The 20,066-nt window shown below is 58.1% G+C and overlaps 1 protein-coding gene across 2 annotated transcripts in view; it reads right to left on the bottom strand.

Moving 5' to 3' along the window:
- LOC111145269 (inositol polyphosphate-5-phosphatase A) overlaps nucleotides 1-20,066 on the bottom strand; it is a 183,912-nt gene that overhangs the window by 53,736 nt on the left and 110,110 nt on the right. For both annotated transcript variants that reach the window (XM_022500081.1, XM_022500082.1), the window contains 2 exons: nucleotides 15,588-15,651; nucleotides 5,505-5,608 (listed from right to left, as the gene is read on the bottom strand). In XM_022500081.1, the coding sequence (XP_022355789.1) occupies nucleotides 5,505-5,608; nucleotides 15,588-15,651 (168 nt within the window). The remainder of the gene's footprint in view (nucleotides 1-5,504; nucleotides 5,609-15,587; nucleotides 15,652-20,066) is intronic.

Here is a 20,066-nt window from a genome sequence, read left to right as displayed (position 1 = left end):
ATCCATTCCATTTCAACAGCCACGCCGGACAGGGCAGCTCACAGCCCAGGCCGTGAGAGTGGGGCTCCAGCTCCCATGCCCTGTGAGCCCCAGGAGGCACTGAGGAGACCCCCCTGAACCCCCAGTTTGCCAACACTTTGGAAAGCTAGATGGAAATGTGCAGTCCCCCCGAACCCCAGGGGCCTGTCCCTCTGCTGTGTGGGCAGGAGCAGCTGGGGGGGGGGGCGGAAGAGGGGGGGAGGAGGGCAGGAGGACAGGAGGGGGAGGAAGACGATGGGAGGAGGAGGATGGAAGGGGGAGGGCAGGAGGATGGCCGTGGTGACGCATGTGACCTCGGAGGCCTGAGCTCACGGTCCCCGTGGTAACCGCGTGCACTGCGGCACAACACTGGCTATGAGTCCAGAATCAGAGGCTCTAGACACCTCAGTGGCGATTCTTTATTTAATCGAACAATTCAGCAGCTGCTTGACCCCACATTCCCCTCAGCCACTGTCCTGCTCCCTCCCCTGGGACCAGCTTCACAAGGTGCCCGGCTTGGTTCCTATGGTGATGCCCTGCTTGGGGGGTGCTGTCTTCAAGGTCACCATGACCTCCGGGTGCAAATCCCGAAGCTCTGGAGTCTCCCACGGCTAAGCGTCCACTGCATGTGCCCCGGCCCCCGCCAAGCTCACAGGCTGAGCCCGACAGCCCTTCCTGGCTCTGGCCTGGGCTCTCCCTCCTCTCTCGCACAATCACAGAGGCTCTGCTGGCACGCACGCTCCGTGACGCTGCGGTCCTTGCTCTCCCAACGCACCCATAGGACCTGGTGTGGGTGTGGGAGGAGAAGACAGGGTGCCCCACCCCGCTTCCACACGAGCAGCGTGGCCGTGGCCGGGACGCGTGAGACCCCACACCCCAGCCCGGTGCTGAGCTGTGCCGCTGAGCCCCAAGCGGGACCTCACCTGACCACCATGGGTCTTGCCCATTAAAACTGGACGGCATTTGTGAGTTTGATGTAACGAACCAAAAATTAATGATTCTCAATTGTCAATTCTGTGTTAACGAAGGTCTCCGTACGCGTACCCCACGTGTGTACCTTCAATAGACGCCACGTGTGTATCTTTTTTAGATGTTTAAATTACCCACAATAAGGGAACGTTGTTTAACATTATTAGAATATGCACATAAAACACAAGACGTGTTGCCTTTTTTAATATAATAAAGATTTGTAATAGCTGTTAAGTTTAGAATTCTAACTAGATTTAACGTTTTTAATTACATTGCAAATAAGTCTCAAAAGAGTTTGACAGTATAACATTAATGTGCCCAAATATTTTAACTAAGAGTTTGTAGAAAAGACTTCACTTTGAGGTAAGTTCATCATCGCAATCACAAATGCGTTCAGGCTGCATTTCTGAGTGATCTCCCAGGACGAAGACGTGGGGCTACTACCCAGGCCTGTGACATTCTGACCTGTTGGTGCCTGGGCTCCACAGGCAATCGCATGTCCTTGGGCGTCGCTGGGCTACATCAGGAGCCCTTCCAGAAACCGCCTTCCTCTCCCCTGGTGGGCCCCCTGACCCTCCTCCTAAGGGCCGCAGGTGGTCACGACAAGCACCACGACGGTCACTATGACGATCACCGCTGACCGACGGAGCAGAGCCAGAGCTGAACACAGTCACCCGCCCGACGCTGCCGGCTCCTTGCAGGGAGAACCAGAACTGGGATCCCCTCAGCCCCCTGCCGGGACATCCCTTCCCTACTGTGGCTGAGCCCTGAACCAGGGACGCTCGCCTGGGCCACGCAGGGGCAGGGCAGGGCCGGAACACACCCCGTCATCAGAGGGTACAAGTGCCTGCCTGGGGAGGCTTCCCTGCACAACGTCCTACGGAAACGCACACACGCACGCACACAGCTGTCCTGCACCCGCGAGGACCTGCACCGGGGAAACTGGTGCCTCCGTCACAGGCTGGGGGTTCCCTCAAATGCAGACTGATGTGTTTCATTCCATCCACGTGCAGAAACTTTCCGGGCACCAGGCACCTGCCGAAACTCCTGGCGGGCGACCACGCACGGGCAGCAGGGGCCGGGCGCCCACTCTGCTTGCTGAGAGGCTGTCGCCACGGAATGAAACCATGTCACGCCGGGTGGGGAGGGCGGGCTGTGCCACATCACTCACCTTGCAGTATGAAGTCCCCGCTCAGACCCTGTTAATAGGATTCCTTTAGCCAGCAGATGGATGGTGAGTGCAGGACGGTTCATCCACTAAAGGACGGCATAAATCAGCGTGGAGAAAAGGGAGGCTGTGGGGAGGTTATCAGCACGCACCCTTGCCGGTGAAAGCCCCGCTTTGGAGCATTAGTGAAATTAATCCATCTTTCATAAGAGCTCGGAGCAGTCCCTGTGATCTATGGTAACAACCCATTTCTCACTACGGGCGAGAGGGAACAAATGCCTCGGCCCTGATCGACTACACAAATCTGCTTTTTAAAAATGGTCTCACGTTATCCGGAGCACTGCTCCTGGAGGCAGAATTTGAAATTCATGCCGAGCCAAACGCACCCACAAATCAGCACAGAAAGTTCTGCTAGTTTTGTGTGCAGCGGGCCGTCATTGCTTGGAGCCGCGTTTGCCGCCGTCGTGCTAATTACACTTAGGTTACCCTTACGCGAGGCCAATAGAAGAAGAGAAATCAGGCTCAGACAATTCTCTCCCCAAAACGTGCTCCAATAAAGCTAAAGGATTGGCTCAGAGGCTGGAGAGCAGGGCCGGCGCCGGGCAGGCTCACGCCCTCCAGCCCCGCCCACGTGGCACCCCCATGGCACCCCCAGCCACAGCCTCAGGGAACGCACGGACCGCTGCACGCCGGAGAAGCGTGGGACGGCCATGATGCGCGAAGCCTCAGTATTTTTGTGAAAGAAGTTTCTCCTTCTGTGCACTGAGCCACGCTGGCTTCTGCCTCACCCACGTGTCGGCACACACCAGACACAACTTCTCGTGTGGCGATATCCCGTCAAATCAAGGAAGGACGGCGACCCCAGGAGGCCGGGGCCGCTGCTCTGGGGCTCACCGGAGTCCCAGCAACACGCTGCTCTCCAGTACAGAGACTGGGGTCTGCCCAGTAACACCCCACCTTTCCTTCCAGAAAATGTTCTCTTGCCTGTGCATGGGGCCATGGTCACCCGGGACCCCCCCACTTCCCTCACGGGAGAGAGGCGGCCGCGGGCTGACAGCACCCCCCCCACGGAGCCATGAGCACCTCATGGACACAGATGCTCCTGGTGGCGTCTGCCCTCTGGAAGGTGTGCAGGACGTGGGACAGCGCACCTGAAGCCTGAGACTACATCTCACCCACCCGACGCCAGCCCCAAGCCTCCTCCCCCACAGGGCCTGGGCCAGCAGAGGGAAGAGCTGGGATCGGGGCCAGGCCACAGGGTCCCCCGTGTGCCACAGTCTAGGAAGCCGGTGTTTGCAGACACGGGGCCCAGAAAACAGCCTGAGGGCCAGGGAGCAGGGAGCCCCTCAGGAGGAGGCCTGCTGTCCTGCAGGGACGGACAGAACTTTGGGGGCCGGGGGCTCCGCAGGCGTCCGACTATGCTGTGGGCCATCCTGTGTGGGGGCACCACCTGGCTCTCTCCTTCCTCTGGCACCCAGAGGGACGTGGCACTGGCCATGCAGTTCTCTTCTCTGGTGGCATCACAGCTCACAGCTGACCTCGGGGGCCTCTAGGGACCTGGGCTCTGAGCACGAGGGGGCCCAGTGCTGGGAGGAAGAGGGACCTGGGAAGTGAGCCCCACATATAAGCAGTCACACATGGAGTGATCGGCGCGTGCCCTGCCCTCAGGGAGTGAGTGTGAGCCCTGCGGCAGATCCCACGCCCCCCACTGCATGGAGATCGGCCTGGAGAAGCCACGTCCGGGTGCCTGTGGCCCCCTGTGCTCGCAGAGGCACTGCTCAGCTCTTCCGCGTAGAGGCTGGGAACCGAGGGCCACTCACGCCCCAGCAAGCGCCGGTCCACAGCTTCCAGGCCCCTGGACGCCATCAACAGACGGCACTGCTGGGGGTGGCCTCAGACGTATCCCCACCTGTCCCCGGGTCATCACACCGGCGCCCCCCCCCCCCCCCGAGTCCTGCCTCTCCCCGGTGCACGGCCCCTTGTGTCTTACCCTTTGGGGGTACACCCCAGCCAGCCACCAGGCATAAGTGAGTGCCGTCCTGGGCCGGTCAGGCTCTGGGCTGAGGACGGAGGAGCCAGGCGGCCCCGAGTGTCACTGCAGTCACTCTGGCTGCTGGAACAGAGCGGACGAGGCAGCTGAGAGGAGCCTGGGGGCTTCTCAGCCACTGTGCACCGTGCAACACCCCTGTGGCGAAGACGCAGGGATACCTGCTCCTAAACTGCCCCGAGCCCGTCAGAGCTGCTCTCCCCAGCTCTCTCCAGCCGCCGTCTCCACTAGGGCCCATGGTCACTCTCAGTGGCCCCGCTCAGCCCTGACGCCAACTCTGTGACCCTCGGCGTCTGTAGGGGACAGCAGCCCCGAAGAGATGGGCAAGGAAGACTGCCAGGATTCACTCCACGGCTTCCAGAGCTTTCCAGCCACATCGCAATGTCAAGAGGAGAGGGAACCGCGGGGGCTGGGACAGCCAGGACAGAGGCCAGCCCCCGACACTGCGTCCTTGGCTCAGGGACGAGCGATGAGGGAGCTGCGTCCATCCTTCATGGCAGCGGCCACAATTCCTTCACCCCGGAGCATAAACACGTTAATACGGCCGTGGCCTTGCTGGAAGTCAGCTCCAAGTGTGGGTGGGCGTCTCCGCAGACGGTGGGCAGGCCTCGCGCGGACAGACCTGGCGGGGTAATCCTTCTTGTGCTGAGCCGACCTCCGCTGTGCCGGGGAGCCCACCGTCCCGATGCTTCAATCACAGACGCACGCGCCCCTGTGATTTCAGACGATGGATGGACAGGGGAGCAACTCCAGGTCAGCGCATGAATCACACGGGCTTAGCAGACCCCAGACCGAGGACACCTGAGTCTGAGATGACCTGTGCCGTGTGATGGCCGCACGCAAGTAACAACCCCCGCAAGAATGCACCAAACCCGACGGAAACAGATGAGCACAGCAGGTAACGGCGTCTGAGGCCTCACCCAGCCTGCCCGGGGGGGGACACCCCTGCGCCCCGGCGGCCCGCACGCGGCGGCGTCCCTGGCCAGCTGCACCTGCTCCCTCTCCAGACCCCACAACCAGCTGATGGTGACTGTCCTACCTCACACGGGGAGGGCTCCTTTGCCTGGAAATGATGGTCACAGAACGTGGTGATTCGTGCAAACGTGGTGGTTCGCCCCTCGGGAAGACCACCACGCGGACCCACACGGGCCCAAGAAGCCCCGGAAAGACGGCCTGCGGGAGCGCGTCGCCAGCCGGGGGTGGGACCCTCCCCGGACCCACGAGGCCTTCGGCGCTCACGCTTCCTCACAGAGGCGCGTGCTCTGAGGGCAAGCAGGCCGGGGGCCGGGGGCCGGGACGCACCTCGGGAAAGTAATCCTGCGGAAACTTCTCTTTCTCCAGCATGGGCGTGCTCTCCAGCGTGTCCGAGTAGATCTCTTTGCCCGTGACTTTTTTATACTTCTTGGCTGGAAAAGAGCAGAGGGGTGACATGAATGACCTCGTGGCCGCATCCCACCAACCCGTGCGGCCCCACAGGGAGTGCAGGGGGCACCCGGGGAGGGGAGGGTCCGCTGCACCGGGGACGCCGGTGGCTCGTAAATTCACACTCCACGACCTGGAGCCCGACACGCCACTTCATTATCCTCTCAGACCTTCCAGCCGCAGATTTACAAGGGCTAATTGGCTTCCTCTGTTAAAACTGTGACTATATTTAGGACAGCTGCAGAATAACCCTTCGCTCACACCTTCATACGAATTTACTTAGTGACATCGATTTCCGCCTCACACGCAGCCGACATCGCTCACGTCCGGGAGTTTTTCTTGAGGCAGAGGCGAAGGCAGGACGGCGTGAGGTGCTCCCCGGACTGCGTGCCCAGGCCAACACCCCCGTGGACAGGGCATGGTCTAGTCCTCTCATACCCAGGCCAGGCCCCTTCTTTCCACCGACGGGTCACCCCACACCCACAGTGGAGTCTCACAAGGGGCCCCCACAAGATGCCACACCGGGAGCATGGCAGCAGCGGGCCCAGATGGCTGCCCCTATGCCGGGAATATCTGGGACCAGGTGACGCTCCCGGCTGTTAAGAGGCTGCTGGGGGACAAGGGATGAAGCGTGCTGTCCATTTCTGTGGGGTCACGCTCCCTGTCCCCTGGCAGCCCACACCTGCAGCTCTCAGAGCACACAGGCCCCACGGACCCACTCGTGGGAGCGGAGAGCGGGAATGACATCCGTGCGCAGCATCTGGGGACAAAGCTCTGGCCACTGCGTGTTTGGGGGGAGAGTGAACCCCAGGTCAAAGCAAAACACTGGCAGGCAGGGACTCCAACGGTCAGCCACACCGGCGTGGGACGGGATGAGACAGACGTTGGGTGAAGGAGGGAGCTCAGGACAGAGCAGGGACATGGAGCCGTCCCTAAATGCAGAGCTGCACACTCACTGGTCTTGTTACCAAACACGGGATGATCACCAAGGTGACTGCTGTCTGTGGTTCTGTCCCCTCACCAATCACCATGGCCTCTGGGGGCCCGTGGGGGGACACAGGACAAACCCCATTAGCCGGGAGGCTGGGGCCAGGGGGCAGGTGGGCACGGCTTGCATCAATGATAAAGTGACCACCACGTGGCTGTGCTCCCGTTCCCGACACCCACCGCCACCGGAAACGCCGCAGAAGCACGTCCAAGGCGGGAGGCCCTTCCTGGAGCCGCCCATCCATGTCCGTGCGTGGTGCGTGGACAGCAGTGACCGCCGTCGGCACCCTGGGAGCTGGCAGCGTGAGGAGGCCGGGGCCACACGGCCCAGCACAGGGGAGCTCCGCGGGGGTGTGAACCACGCCTGGGGAGTGCGGGCCGTGCGCCCTGCCCGCGGTGTGATGGTTCTCCCGTGGCCTCAGCCTGCCGTGTGGGCTCCTGACCTGCCTCGCCCTCCTCCCTTCCCACCCGGGGCCCTCTCTCGCTCCCTCCTGGCACCGAGCCCCCAGCAAAGGCCCAGCTCAGCCTGGGCTCTCCTGGGCTCTCCCTCCCGCGGTCGGCTCCTGTAGCCACGCCCGAGCCATGACACCAGGCTGTAGGCCGTGGACACCCCCAGGACTGACGCCCACGGTCCTTGGCGAGGCACGCGGTCCACAGCGCTCCGTGTCAGCCGAGACGGGGAGAGGAGACGGTCGCGGGGAGGCAATTCTGCTTCGGACAGAAACCCTCATCGCCTTAAAGAGGACGAGACTGGGGGAGTGGGAGCGGACGGAGGCCACCGTGCTCCGTGAACGAACAGACCGTCCTCCTGGAGCAGCTGCGGCAGCACGAACCCCCGAGCGGGAAGCACGACGCCCTGGTCTGCCCCGCGCGGCCACTCGCTGCCATCCGCACCGGTGCTCTGCGCTCCCAGCATGTGCTGTGCTCCTGGGCTTCCCCAGGGCTGCGCCCACTCACCCTGCCCTCCCCACCCCTGCAACAGGGACTCTTCACTCCCCGTCTCCCGCCTTCCCTTAAACGTCCTCTTGTCGCCAACACGCTGTCGGGAGCCTTTTCCCACCGGCCCCTTTCACTCAGAAATACTCATCTGATTCTTCGTGTCTCTGGGGGCTTGCCGGCTCATTTCAGCTCACTGCTCTGCGAGGCTGCACCGTGCGGACAGACCCCGGCTCGCTTCTCCGTCTGCCTAGGAAGGACATATCCTGGCTCCTTCCAGTGCTCGGTAATTATGAATGAAGATACCGTAGCTCCTGCTGCAGGTTTCTGTGTGGACCCAAGTCGTCCTCTGCTGCGCGTGACGGGCCGGCAGTAGGACTGCTGGGCCGCGCGGCACGCGTGTCGCCCGCAGGAGACAGCCACACCGTCCGGAACGGCCACGGGCGGGGGGGGCCGGCTGCACGGCCTCCGCGTCTGCACCGTCTGCGCTCCGGCCGTCGGCCGCCCCGGCGGGTGCCTGGTGGTGTCTCCTTACGCGCGATACGGAGCCCATTTTCACAGCTTTCTCTGCCATCCGTACGTCTTCTTGAGTCAGATGTCTGTGGACATTTTTGGCTCATTTTTTAATCGGATTGTTTTCTTATTGTTGAGTTTTAAGACTTCATGGCAGATTTCTGGTTCACATCTTGCCCAGTCCGTGGCTTCTCTCTCCATCCCCTTAGCTGTGTCAGAGCAGGATCTGAGGAAGCCCGGCTCATCCAGTGTCCTCGCGGACCGCGGTGCTGATTTAAAAGTCGTCACCAAACCCCAAGTCACCGTTTCTGCACCACCTTCCGGACCTTTTACACTTTCACACTTTACACGTCAGTCTCTGTCCGCTTTCGGTTAACTTCCGTGCGGCGTGCGGTCCGGCTCCGGACTCACGGCTCAGCAGCATACGTCCGGTTGTTCCGGCCCCGTCGGCAAAAGACCGTCTTCAAGGCACTGCACTGCCTTCGCTCCATCGTCGCTGGCAGCCGCCCACACTCGTGGGGCCTGTTTCTGGGCTCTGCTTTGTGCCGTTGACCTTTTTGTCTTTTCGACAACACAACACGGTCTTAATTACCGCAGCGTGTACAGGGAGTCCAAGTCGGGTGGTGTCAGCCCTACAACGTTGTTCTTCCCTTTCGGCACGGGGCTGACGGCGCTGGGTCTTCTCTCTCTGTGTCAACTTGAACCAATCTGTTGGTGTCGACAACGCAACCTGCCGGAATTCGACGGCGACGGCAGCGTCTCAGTGGGCCCGGCAGGGAAGAACCACACGCTGACAAGGTTGCGTCCTCCTGTCCATGAACGCGGGACAGCGCTCGGTTGACTCCGATCGTCTTTGATTTTGGCAGAGTTCTGCAGTTTTCCTCATACTAATCTTGTCCGTATTTTGCTAGGTTTATTTCTGAGTCTGTCTTCTGTGCATGTGCTAATGCGAATGGTTTTCTGTTTTTAATTTCGAATTCCATGTCTTTGTGCTGGTTTAGAAAAGCCACTGGCTCCTGCACATTAACCTTGTGTCCTGCAACCGTGCTCGTTTGTCCGGTTTCTGTCGTGGGTGAGTCTTCCAAACGTCCGACATAAGCACGTCATTGAGGACTAAGACCGTTTTATTCCTTGCCGCGCCCACCAGTACACCCTCCATTTCCTCCTCGTCTTCATGCACAGCCAAGATCTCTGGAGCAGTACGGAAGGGAAACGGGGCGGGTGCACGCCCGTACTGCAGACCAGCGCATCCAGGCTCTCACCATGACGTGTGACGTGAGACGTGGGCTTCCCCAGCTGCTCCTGACCAAGGTCTCCCCCCGGTTCGCAGAGACCCACTGTGGGAGGCGGCAAGACTCAGGCAGCCAGGCGCTGTTCTGCGTCTCTGACGTGGCCGCGCGGCTTCCTTCCTCGGCTTGTTGACGTGATGCTACGTTAACTGACTTTGAGACGCGGAGCCGGACCCGCAGACCTGCGTGAACTCGGTTGTCACGGTGCACGACGCTCCTGACACGCTGCTGGACTCACGCTGCTGACGCTACGTTGAGGGTCTCTACACTTCATGCTCAGGGGAGATACTGGCCTATGGTTCTGTTTTTCTGGAGTCTCTGTTTGGTTTTGGTATCAGGGAATGTTGGCTCACAGAGTGAGTCAGAATGTTCTCTCTGCTTCTGTTTTCTGGACGACGTTACAGAGAACTGGTGTAATTTCTTCCTTTAGTGTTTGGTAGAATTCACAGTGAACCCATCCGACCTCGTGCTTTCTTTTTTAGGAGTTTATTAATTATTGATTCAATTTCCTTAACAGATAAAGGCCTATTCGGATCACCGAGTCCTCCAGGTGTGAATCTGGCCGACTGCACTTTCCAAGGAACTGCCTCACCCACATCATGAAGCTACGGGCGCGGACCCGTTCCCCATACACCTTCATCGCCCTTCAACGTCCACAGCCGGTAGTGATGGCCCCTCTCTCATCTCTACTATCAGTAATTTGTGTTTTCTTTCTTTTCTTGGTTAGCCTGACGAGAAGAATATCAATTTTATTGATCTTTTCAAAGAATCAGCTTTGGGTTTTGCTAATTTTCTCTACTGAGTTCCTGTTTTCAATTTCATTGATTTATGCTCTAATTTTTATTATTTCTTTTCTTATGATTTGGATTTACTTTGCTCTTCTTCTGGCTTCCTAAGGCAGAAGCTTCGATTAGCGATTTTAAATCTTACCTCTTTTCTAACACATACATTTGTTGCCACGAACGCACTTTGACTACATCCCACAAATGCTGATAAGCTCTATTTCATTTTCATTTAGTTCAAAATATTTTCAAAATTTCTTGAGATGTATTCTGACTCATGTGCTCTTCTGGAAGTGCGTTGTTTCACATCCAAGTGTTAAAATAAAAAACAAAGAGAGACCAGCCTTTAAAGTTCCCTGAACAAAGCCAGTTTGGTCATAGAAACAAAGCTGAAATTAGCTTATTTTGCAAGACTAACTTAAAGTGGGTCACTCCTTGCTTATCTAAAAGTGATGAACACTTACACTGTTTCCCAGTGTTGATACGAGATAACCGCGAACCTCTTCCCATCATTTAAGAGAATTCTAATACCATAACCAACCACTGCTATGAATAAAGTCACCGCCTCCACGCGGCATGAGCCGTCTTACACCAAAATACACCCCAGAGCCCCACTCCGTGTTTTGGTTTGAATGCTCGAGTGTGCAAACTGTCTTGTTGATGTGTGCACAACATACTTTTACTAATTATTACTTCAATGATTCACTGGTTTTACTTCTGTTATTTCTGAACTTCAGACACAAGCATTTTGGGGTTTTCTCGCTGTCTCTCTGTTGCTGATTTCGTGTGAAAGTCCAAGGGGTCCGGGAGTGTCCTTTGCATGACGTTGGTTCTTCTAAATTTGTTGAGGAGTATTTAGTGGCCCAGAATGTGGTCTACCGCAGTAGCCATTCCGGGGAACTTGAGGAGAATGTGTGTGCTGCTCTCGCTGGGGAGAATATTCTACAAACGTCGGCCGGACCCCGCCGACCAACGGTGCAGTTGAGTTGAACTACGTCCTCAGCCATCCCGCCTGCTGGATCTGCCTGTTTTTGGCAGAGGGGCCCTGAGGTCTCCACCTGCGGCACTGGAATCACCCGTTTCTCCCGGAAGCTGTCAGTCTTGCCCCGTGTGTTGTGATGCTCTGCTGCCGGTGCGTACACGGTAAGACCTGTTCTGTCTTCTTAGAGAACCGACCCCTTTATGGTTGTGTAATAAACAGCCTTCTCGATCCCCGGTCACTCCTCGCGCTGGAGTCTGCTGTGTCTGGAAGGGCCGCCGCTCCTCTGGCGTTCTGACTCGTGTCCGTGCGGTCCCTCTCCCTCCATCCCTTGACCTTTCGTCTTCGTGGGTCTGTGGATCCTATGTGGGCTGCCAGCGGACAACGCGCAGCGGGGTCTTACCGTTTTAACCTCTTGGACCGTTTCCGTCTCGTAGCTGGTGTACTTGCCGCGCTGGCGCCTGCAGGGAGCCCCGCGGGGGCTACGCCGAGAAGCTCCTTGTCGGCACCATCTCCACCTGCTGCCTTTGTCACCCCCCTTTCTCCGTAGACGCTCTGGTCTAATTGAGCATTTCATGGGATTCCATTCTCTCTCCTCTATTATTAACATGCCAGCTGTGTTCCGTTTTAACAATTTTTAGTGGTTGCCGGAGTCTACAATATACGCTTACCACCCGCCCCAGTCCACGCTCACGCTGCTCCGCACCCCTGCACGGAGTGCGTGTCCCCGGCTCCTCTCTCCCGCCTGCCCAACATCACGGTTACTCGTCTCACTAACCCGCAAGCTACGGTCACCCCCATGGTGTTGCTAGTGACGCTCCGAACAGAAGTTACGTCAGATGAAGGATGATAAGAAACGAAATGCTCTACCTTCACTTATTCCTTCCTTTACACTCTTTCTCTTTCTTTTTTTTTTTTTTTTAAGATTTTATTTATTTATTCGACAGACAGAGATCACAAGTAGGCAGAGAGGCAGGCAGAGAGAGAGGAGGAAGCAGGCTCCCCGCTGAGCAGAGAGCCTGATGTGGGGCTCGATCCCAGGACCCTGAGATCATGACCTGAGCCGAAGGCAGCAGCTCAACCCACTGACGCCCCCGAGGCGCCCTCACTCTTTCCTTCTTAACGTAGATGTACGCATCTGACCCGATCATTTTCCTTTTGTCAAGTAACTTTCAACCTTTTCTGTATGACGGTCTGCCGGAAACAAGTTCCTGCAGCTTCCGTTTGAGAGTGTTCTTTCCTCGCTCACTTCTGAAGGGTAACTTCGCTGCGTACAGAATTCGAGGTATCCTCTTCTACCAGCAGAAATACTTCACACCCCTCTCTTCAACTCCATGGTTTCTGAAGAAAAGTTCGATGTTTTCTTACCCTTGCTCCTTTCTAGGTCACCTCCCCACTCCCAGCCCTGTTCTCTCAAGGTCTCTCTCCGTCTTGGACTTTCCGCAGCTTGCGACACGCTTAGGTGCAGGGTGTGGGCATCCGTCTGCTCAGTCACCGATGAGCTTTCTGGATCTATGGCTCGGTGTCCATGATCAATTCTGCAAAATTCCGGGCCATGACTTCAAACGTGTCTTGTTCCTTTCCTCTCGCTTTCCCAGCTGCCGTCCTTCTGCACACGCCTCACCTTCTGTGTGTCCCATGGGGCTGGGAATCTTGTTCTGCTTTTGTGTCTTGTTTTTTTCTCTTTACTTTTCAGTTTGTAAAGTTTTCAAAGACGCGCTTCTGGCCCAGTGGCTCTGTCTTCAACCACGTCCAGGCTGGTGAGCCCATCGGAGGTCAGGTGCATTTCTGTTCACATTCCGTATTTTGAGCTTTTCCTTTTGATTCACGAGCTTCTGTTCTGACTCTGGTTACACATCTGGTCTTGCGAGCTTCTGCTTTTCCATCTACAGCCTCATCGCGTTAGTCACGGTTCTCTGAAATGCCCCATCTGGCAGCTCCACATCGAGGCCACATCCCCCTCGGGCTCCAACATGCACCTGCTCTCTTCACACTGTATCTTCTCCTTTTCAACTTGGCTTATAACTTCTGGTTGAAAGCAAAACACGAGTAATTGGAAAAAAGAATGGAGGTCGACGGGACTTTCCTACGAGGCTCTGGTGAGGAGCTGGGCTGTATTTCTGGGACGGACTCGGGGGCTAACGTTTCCTCCCGCGTCCTGTTCTTATCTCCTCTGCTGTCTTTGCGCTCCCGTGAGACTCCTTCGGAAACAGACAGGGAGCTTGGCAGGCTCTGCCGTGACGCCTGGTGTGGTGACAGGCGCTGCGGCTGGGGCAGGACACTGTCCTATCGTCCGGTGACCTTGCCATGGTCCTTCCGCCAGCAAGAGCCCAGCCTGCAGCCTTCTGGTGGGCTCGCAGCCCTACAGCCCCTCGAGTAGCACAGAAGGCCAGGGGAGGCTGAAGTCACCCCCTACCTCCCCCAGGCCTGCTGGGCAGCTCTGGTGACATGGTTGTCCTCAAGGGCAGGCCTTTTGGGAAGAACAAAGGACCCTGGGCACACTTCCAAATGGCTCCTTCCCTCTTCCCCGCCAGAAGCACGAGGGGGTTTTTCTCTAATCTTCCCCATGACGACATGGTGAGGCTCCTATAGCCGATGCTCACCAAAGTAGGGGGGCGGCCTGGGGGGGAAGTTTCTCTCTCCAGCCTCCGGCCCTCCACGCCACCCCCCAGCAGCTCCCACCAGTGCCAGCTCCCGGGGGCTCTCAGGGTCCGCCCGCCTGTCCCTCCAGTGTGGGGACAACACGAGCCCTGGGGCCTCACTTCTCTAAGGGATCGGAGAGACTCAGCCCCACCATTCCCTCAGCACCATCCACGCTCTCCAGGCGTCAGAGCAGAAACGCACATCCCTTTCATCCACACCTTTGGGGAGTCCTCAACTTTCTAAGTACTAAATTCAAGCTATTTCTTCTTAAAAAGTTTATTCAAGCTTTTCACAGATGTAAAACCGTTTTTGCTGTAACTTAGGTCAAAGCATGAGAGTGAGCCTTGGCGAACCGCAGCTATGGCGTAAGGGGCGGGCGTTCCCGCTCCCGAGACCCGGTGTCCCTGGGCCCCGTACCTGTGCTGTGCGCGGCGACGCCACGTCCGGCCATCGGAGACCGCCGAAGCAACACATACGCGGGCCACAGACGTGCTCGGGGCACAGTCCCCACCACCACGTCTGCCCTCATCACCGACATCAGCGACATCACCCTCGTCATCGTGGGGGCCGCGCGGGAGGCTTGGGGAGTCAAACGTACATCTCCTCAGTTTCCGAGAAACCCCGGGCCAGCTGGGGTGTCACGACTGATCTGATCTAGTGACACGAAGTGCAGGGGAATGGTGACTCCCAGGAAGGGAGAAGTTCAGGGGCCCGGCTACGTGCCAGAGCTCGGAGGAGCAGAACCCCGTTCTGCTTCCAGCTCTACCTGGGGCACGCGGGGACTGGAGACCTCCCCTCTGCCCATTCTTGCCCACAACCCCGCTGCTGGAGAACACAGCCCGGGCGCCCAGTGTCTAGTAACGTCGCGGGGACAATGGCCTCTGGCCCGTCTCCCGCCAGGTTTGCAAGGCTACCCCAGCAAGTTCCTCGGTGGGAAAGCCACGTGCTTGGGTTCCAAACTGCGCAAAGAACCCTCAGGTGATAGGGCCAATGAAAAATCATCCTGCTGGCTGGGATCCTGTTCCCAACATCGATGAAATCACTGCCCAAGCAATTTAGGGACGACTCTGCGTCTCCCTTTCAGAAGAGGCGATCGGTCTCCTAAGTGAGCGGAGATAATGAATCTGAGCGACTGACATAATTAGTCGCTCTCCACAGTGATTACAACTTCAGTGACACCTCGGACTAATGGGATCTGCCTCAGGGGCCGAGCTGGAGGCCGAGGACTCGCATGTGGCGTGAAGAGAGGGTGTCGCCCCAACGCCCCAGCCGAGCAGGACACGGGGGCTGCTGGGCTCCAGGCTGCGGGGCTCCCGTGTGCAGGGACACGAGGACCAAGGCCGGCTTCAGGAGCCCAGGAGCTCCACACAGCACACGTGCAGGCCCAGGAGCGCAGGGCGGTTCTCCCTCCACCATGACTGCCGGCTTGTGTAAGAGACACCACCCAAGCTGGCCTTCATTTTCTCCCATTTGATTCGGACACAAGGCCGTTCCCTCCTCCCCTACCTGGCTCTGCAGGAGATCCAGCGGCACTGGCGGGCCCTGTCCTGGGAGCAGGAGGGGCGCGGGCTGGGGGCTGGGGGTCCGGGTCTGGGGTTACAGTTAGAGGGTCCAGGGCGGGGCCTGGAGTGTGATCCAGGTTAGGGTAGGGGGTCTGGGGCAGGAGTCGGGGGCAGGGGTCCAGGGCAGGGGTCTGAGGCAGAAATACCACGTGGACTCCAGGGGCCCAGAGCGCCAGGTTTGCACAGGAGGCCCCTGGTCAGCGGCTGCGCCCCCCACGGGGACGCTGGGTGGGGCGGGGGAGCCCAGCCAGGGAATCCCGGAAGAGTCTTACCTTTAAAGTCAAACTGGTAGATGTTTTTTAAGGATTCATGAAGAAAATAAAAGCTTCCTAATGCCTGCAGAGCAAACAGAGAGACCGGGTGAGAGCAGAACAGCTAGAAGCTCAAGCCCTGACTCAAGCCCTTGTGAACTAGGACGGAGCTGCCTCCTCAGGGCTCACCCCGGCCACCAGGATGCGACGTCAGTCACACTCAGCGGCACACACAAGGCCCCTCCCCCAACACGGGTGCCCACTCGAGCGCGGTCTCCCTCGGCTGGAGGCGCCCGGGGCCCGCGGGAAGGGCTCCGACCCCAGCGCCGTCCTCACTGTGTGCCGCACCCGCCCGGAGCTCCCGGCGGCCACCCCCGCACCGGCCTTCTCTGCCCTCGTCCTCCTTCCGCACGCGCAACTGCCACCCACTCCCCACAGCGCCACTGGCCCCGCGGTCCAGGCCTGCTCTGGACCCCAAACTGCAGAGGCCAGGCTGGGCTGGGGTGACCACCAGAGGAGGCTGCGTGGGACACCTGACCCTAAAGCGACCTGTTTCTCTGAAATTCAAACTGGGTGTCTTGTATGTGCCTGTGCACACGTACATGGACACGTGTATTACTCTGTGAGGCTGTGTAACGTGTGTGCGCGAGCATGTGTGTGTACAGATGCAGGCCTGTGCCCACGTACCCATGTGCACGTAACACACACGCGTGTCCATGTGTGTACATCCGCGTATGCACATGGCTGCTCACACCGTGTAGATGTACACGTGAACGCCCATGTTCCACGCGCGTGCACGCACATGGACACGCACACATGTGTAACCCTGTACACGTGCACAGACACGTACGTGTCCCTGTACCTACGTTTTGCTCCTCCGCTGAACCCGGCCACCCAACAAGGTTCCTGGGGAGAGGGGCTGCGGGGGGGGCCGCTCTGCAGACTTGAGCCCCCGACAGGCTGTGCGGCCCCGAGGAGGTGCCAGGAGGTGAACGTGGCAAACCTTCAAGTCCCCTCGCCAGGCACGACCGTGCTGAGACGACATCGTGAATTTTACAAACGGACACGGAGAAGAGACTGTAACCCACAGAGCAGGACATCCATAATCGGCTCTAATGGATACTTAAAGTCAAAGCTGAAGCTAACTTTCTCCCTGTTTAACCTGCTTGGTCGGTACGTTCGGGCCACGCTTTGGTCACAGGACACGGCGACATCTGCACAGAAGCGCCCAGGCCTGCGGACGGGAGCCTGGTGCTCGCCGGTCTGTGCTCGTCTCGTCTGAGAATACGGACGGCTTGCCCGTTTTACTAAAAACAATTAAAATACTTTCTACATATTTATAAACCTGACTGTCAGGAGCGGCAATTAATTCTCCATTAGTGACAGGCAACCCGGTCGATGCCGTACTTTTGCCAGAAGAGCAAATGCAAGGTGGGGGCCCGGTCCTGCCCACGTGGGGCCAGCCTTTAGGCGTGGCCTGATGTGCGGTGTGCGCGGTGGGGAGCCGGCGTCTCCCTGCACAGAGCCGGGCCCCTGGGGCTCTCAGCATGGGTCAGGGCGGACCAGGAACGGACACCCCAGCTCCTGTGCTCCGTGGAACGTGGCAGATGACATGTCTCTGAGACTGGCTATGGCCTGACGCTCGCCGCCGCCATCCACCTGGCCGGAGAAGGGGGAGCTCTCCACACACTCCCGCGGAGCGGCCTGCGCAGGGCTGGGGTGGCCAGGGCAGGAGCCAACCGGGAAGGAACACGAGGCAGCTCGTTAGAAAGGCCCCATCACTTCTCATTTGCAAACAAATCAGAGGGCCAGTAACTTACCATCCCTGCAATTAGGTTAGCAGCCTAAGTACATATCGTCAACCTGGGCCCGCATCGACTTGCTCTTCCAGAAAACTAACGCTCAAACCAGAGCAACAACAGCGAGGGGCTCTCGGGGACACGTTCTTCTGCAGACACCACGGAACGCATCTGGGCGCGACACCGAGGGTAACAGTGCCCCACGTCCATATCCGTGGCGGCGGCCACCTCCCGACAGCCTCTGGAAAGCCCCAGGGCCAGACCCACGCCCGCCTCTCCTGGGGGGGGGGTGTCCTGCCTCTCCCAAGGGACGGGGCTGGCTGTGGGGGTGGGGAGGGCCCAGGAAGCCAGCTGCAGGGTCTGGGGGGGGGGCTTGGGAAGTCCGACCCGCCACAGAGAGCAGCTGCACTACACAGGTGCCCCGGGGGCCTCCGGGGGTCTCTGCTCCTCCAGGACGGCTCGCTGCGCTGCCTCTACAGATAAACTGTCTGCAGCTTGTTAGTTTTTAAAAATAAAAAAAAAAGTGGGCACCTGAGTGGCCCAGTCGGGGAAGCGTCTGCCTTCAGCTCAGGTCATGATCCCGGGGTCCTGGGATCGAGTCCCGCATCAGGCTCCCTGCTCAGCGGGGAGCCTGCTTCTCCCTCTGCCCCTCCCCCACTTGTGTGCTCGCTTTCTCTCAAATCAACCAATCAATCAATAAATATAATCTTTTTTAAAAAGCAGAAAAAATAAACAGATCTAAGAACAGGAGAAAGAATTTCATGCGATATTGTTGATAAGTTTATAACCAATCAGAGAAACTTAGTTGTTCAAAGTTAGAACTATCAGACTTGAATGGATGATGGCTGGAGAGTGTGATGAAGCCCCTGGACCTTGGCCCACTCTGTCCCCGCACGGGCCGGCCGCGTGGAGGACGCCGTGGGACGCCGGGGCCTCCTCTATGTGGTGGGGCGCGCACTGAGCAGGAGAAGCTCCTGGACGAGGGCGGCTGCACACACACCGTCCGAGCTCCCGTCTGAGACCAGAGAGCGGCTTTGCGTGCACAGCCCAAGACACGCACCAGACAGGCAGGTGGCCCCAAGTGCTGCTCCGGACGCCGACCCCTTGTCCAGATCTGCAGCGACCCCCGTGCACGGGGACACACGCGATGAGACGGGCGTGTGCTACAACGCCCCGCAGCTCACACGCGCGCGGGACACGCGGCGCTCACTCGGGGGCGCTGGAGCCCTCAGGAAGCGACACTTGTGTGCGGCGGCCCTTCCAGGCCCCGAGAACCAGATGCTTCACACGTGGAGGTGGGTCGGCGACACCTGAAATACTCCTGGGACGGCGCCCTGTGCTGCAGGGAAACACATCACGTGCACATCAGACAGGCCTCGCGAGGCTGAGAAAGGAGGATCCTAAAACTTCACAAAAAGCTAACCAAAGCAGCTGAAAACAAAGAAAGGTGACGTTATTAAGATTATACCAAGACAGGAATAAAACCATAAATACAAAATTCAGAGCAGGGATCACCTGGGGGGTGGGGTGGGGCAGGGGCAGGCACTGCAGTGACATGGGGACTCCAGACAGGTCTGCTGTGCCCTGCAGGGCTGACGCCACCGGCCTCTCCCCATGGGTCTCTCCCCGTGGGTCTCTCCCTGCAGGTCTCTCCTCTGCGTCCCGGTGTCGGTGCAGGTGCCATCAGCTCGCCCGACGACCCTCCCGTCCCTGGCGCTTCGTGCACGCCTGGGGCTGCACCCCAACCCCGCACCACGCCCGGGCTCAGGCGACCGCGATCTTTGCTGCTCGGGTGGGCGGAAACGAGCACATGGCGCATCCCCGGGGCTCTGTCTCCATCGCACCCCGCTGAGCGCCTGTGCCGAAGTCCCCTGGCGACTCAGTTTTCCCTCGCGAACTCCTCACTCGAAACCTTTTTCTATGTGTCTTTTTCTCATTTTACAAGGTCTTAAATTTTTACATATGATTTGACATTATTTCTTTATCTATTCCTTGCATTACAAGAATGTCTCCCTCTCGAGCTTGTCTTCTTAGAGCATCTTTGATTAAATGAAAAGTTTTTATTTTTAAATTAATCACGGCCCCTGGGTGGCTCCGTCAGTTCAGCGTCTGACTCCTAATTTCAGCTCATGTCATGACCTCAGGGTCCGGAGATTAAGCCCTGCCTTGGGCCCTGTGCTGAGCCTGCGGTCTGCTTGAGGTTCTCTCTCCCTCTTGCTGTGTCCCTCCCCCGCCCCGTACACTCTCTCCCCCCCAAAATAGTCCAATTAATCATTAATCAATATTTTCCCTTATGGTTTATGCCTTTATGTCTTATTTGGAAATAGTTCCCTAATTTGACTCCACAGTGATATCCCATTCTCATGGGCAATCGGTAAGAGTGTGTTCTACGCACTTAAGATTTTAGGGACCAGAGACTTGCTAATGGGTGTGGCACAAAGGGAATTCCAGGGTTATCTCACCGTCTGCGGAAACCCCCCGTCTGGTCCCCCATGACTGACCCTGTCACTCGCATGTTCCACCCGTCTGTCCACCAGTGTGGGGAGCTGCTCCAGATTTCTTGATTCTGCCCAACCGATCGATTTCTAGTAACAATGTTTCCTATTTTGGCTTATAACATGTCCTGATATTCACTAATGAAATGCCTCACTTATTTTTCCTCCACGTACTTCAGATATTTGGGGCTCTTTGTATTTCCACC

The sequence above is a fragment of the Enhydra lutris genome, unplaced genomic scaffold (assembly GCF_002288905.1).
Source record: "Enhydra lutris kenyoni isolate GAN:26980312 unplaced genomic scaffold, ASM228890v2 scaffoldscaffold12, whole genome shotgun sequence".
Taxonomy (NCBI): Eukaryota; Metazoa; Chordata; class Mammalia; order Carnivora; family Mustelidae; genus Enhydra; species Enhydra lutris.
This window is presented reverse-complemented; position numbering and strand designations above follow the sequence as displayed.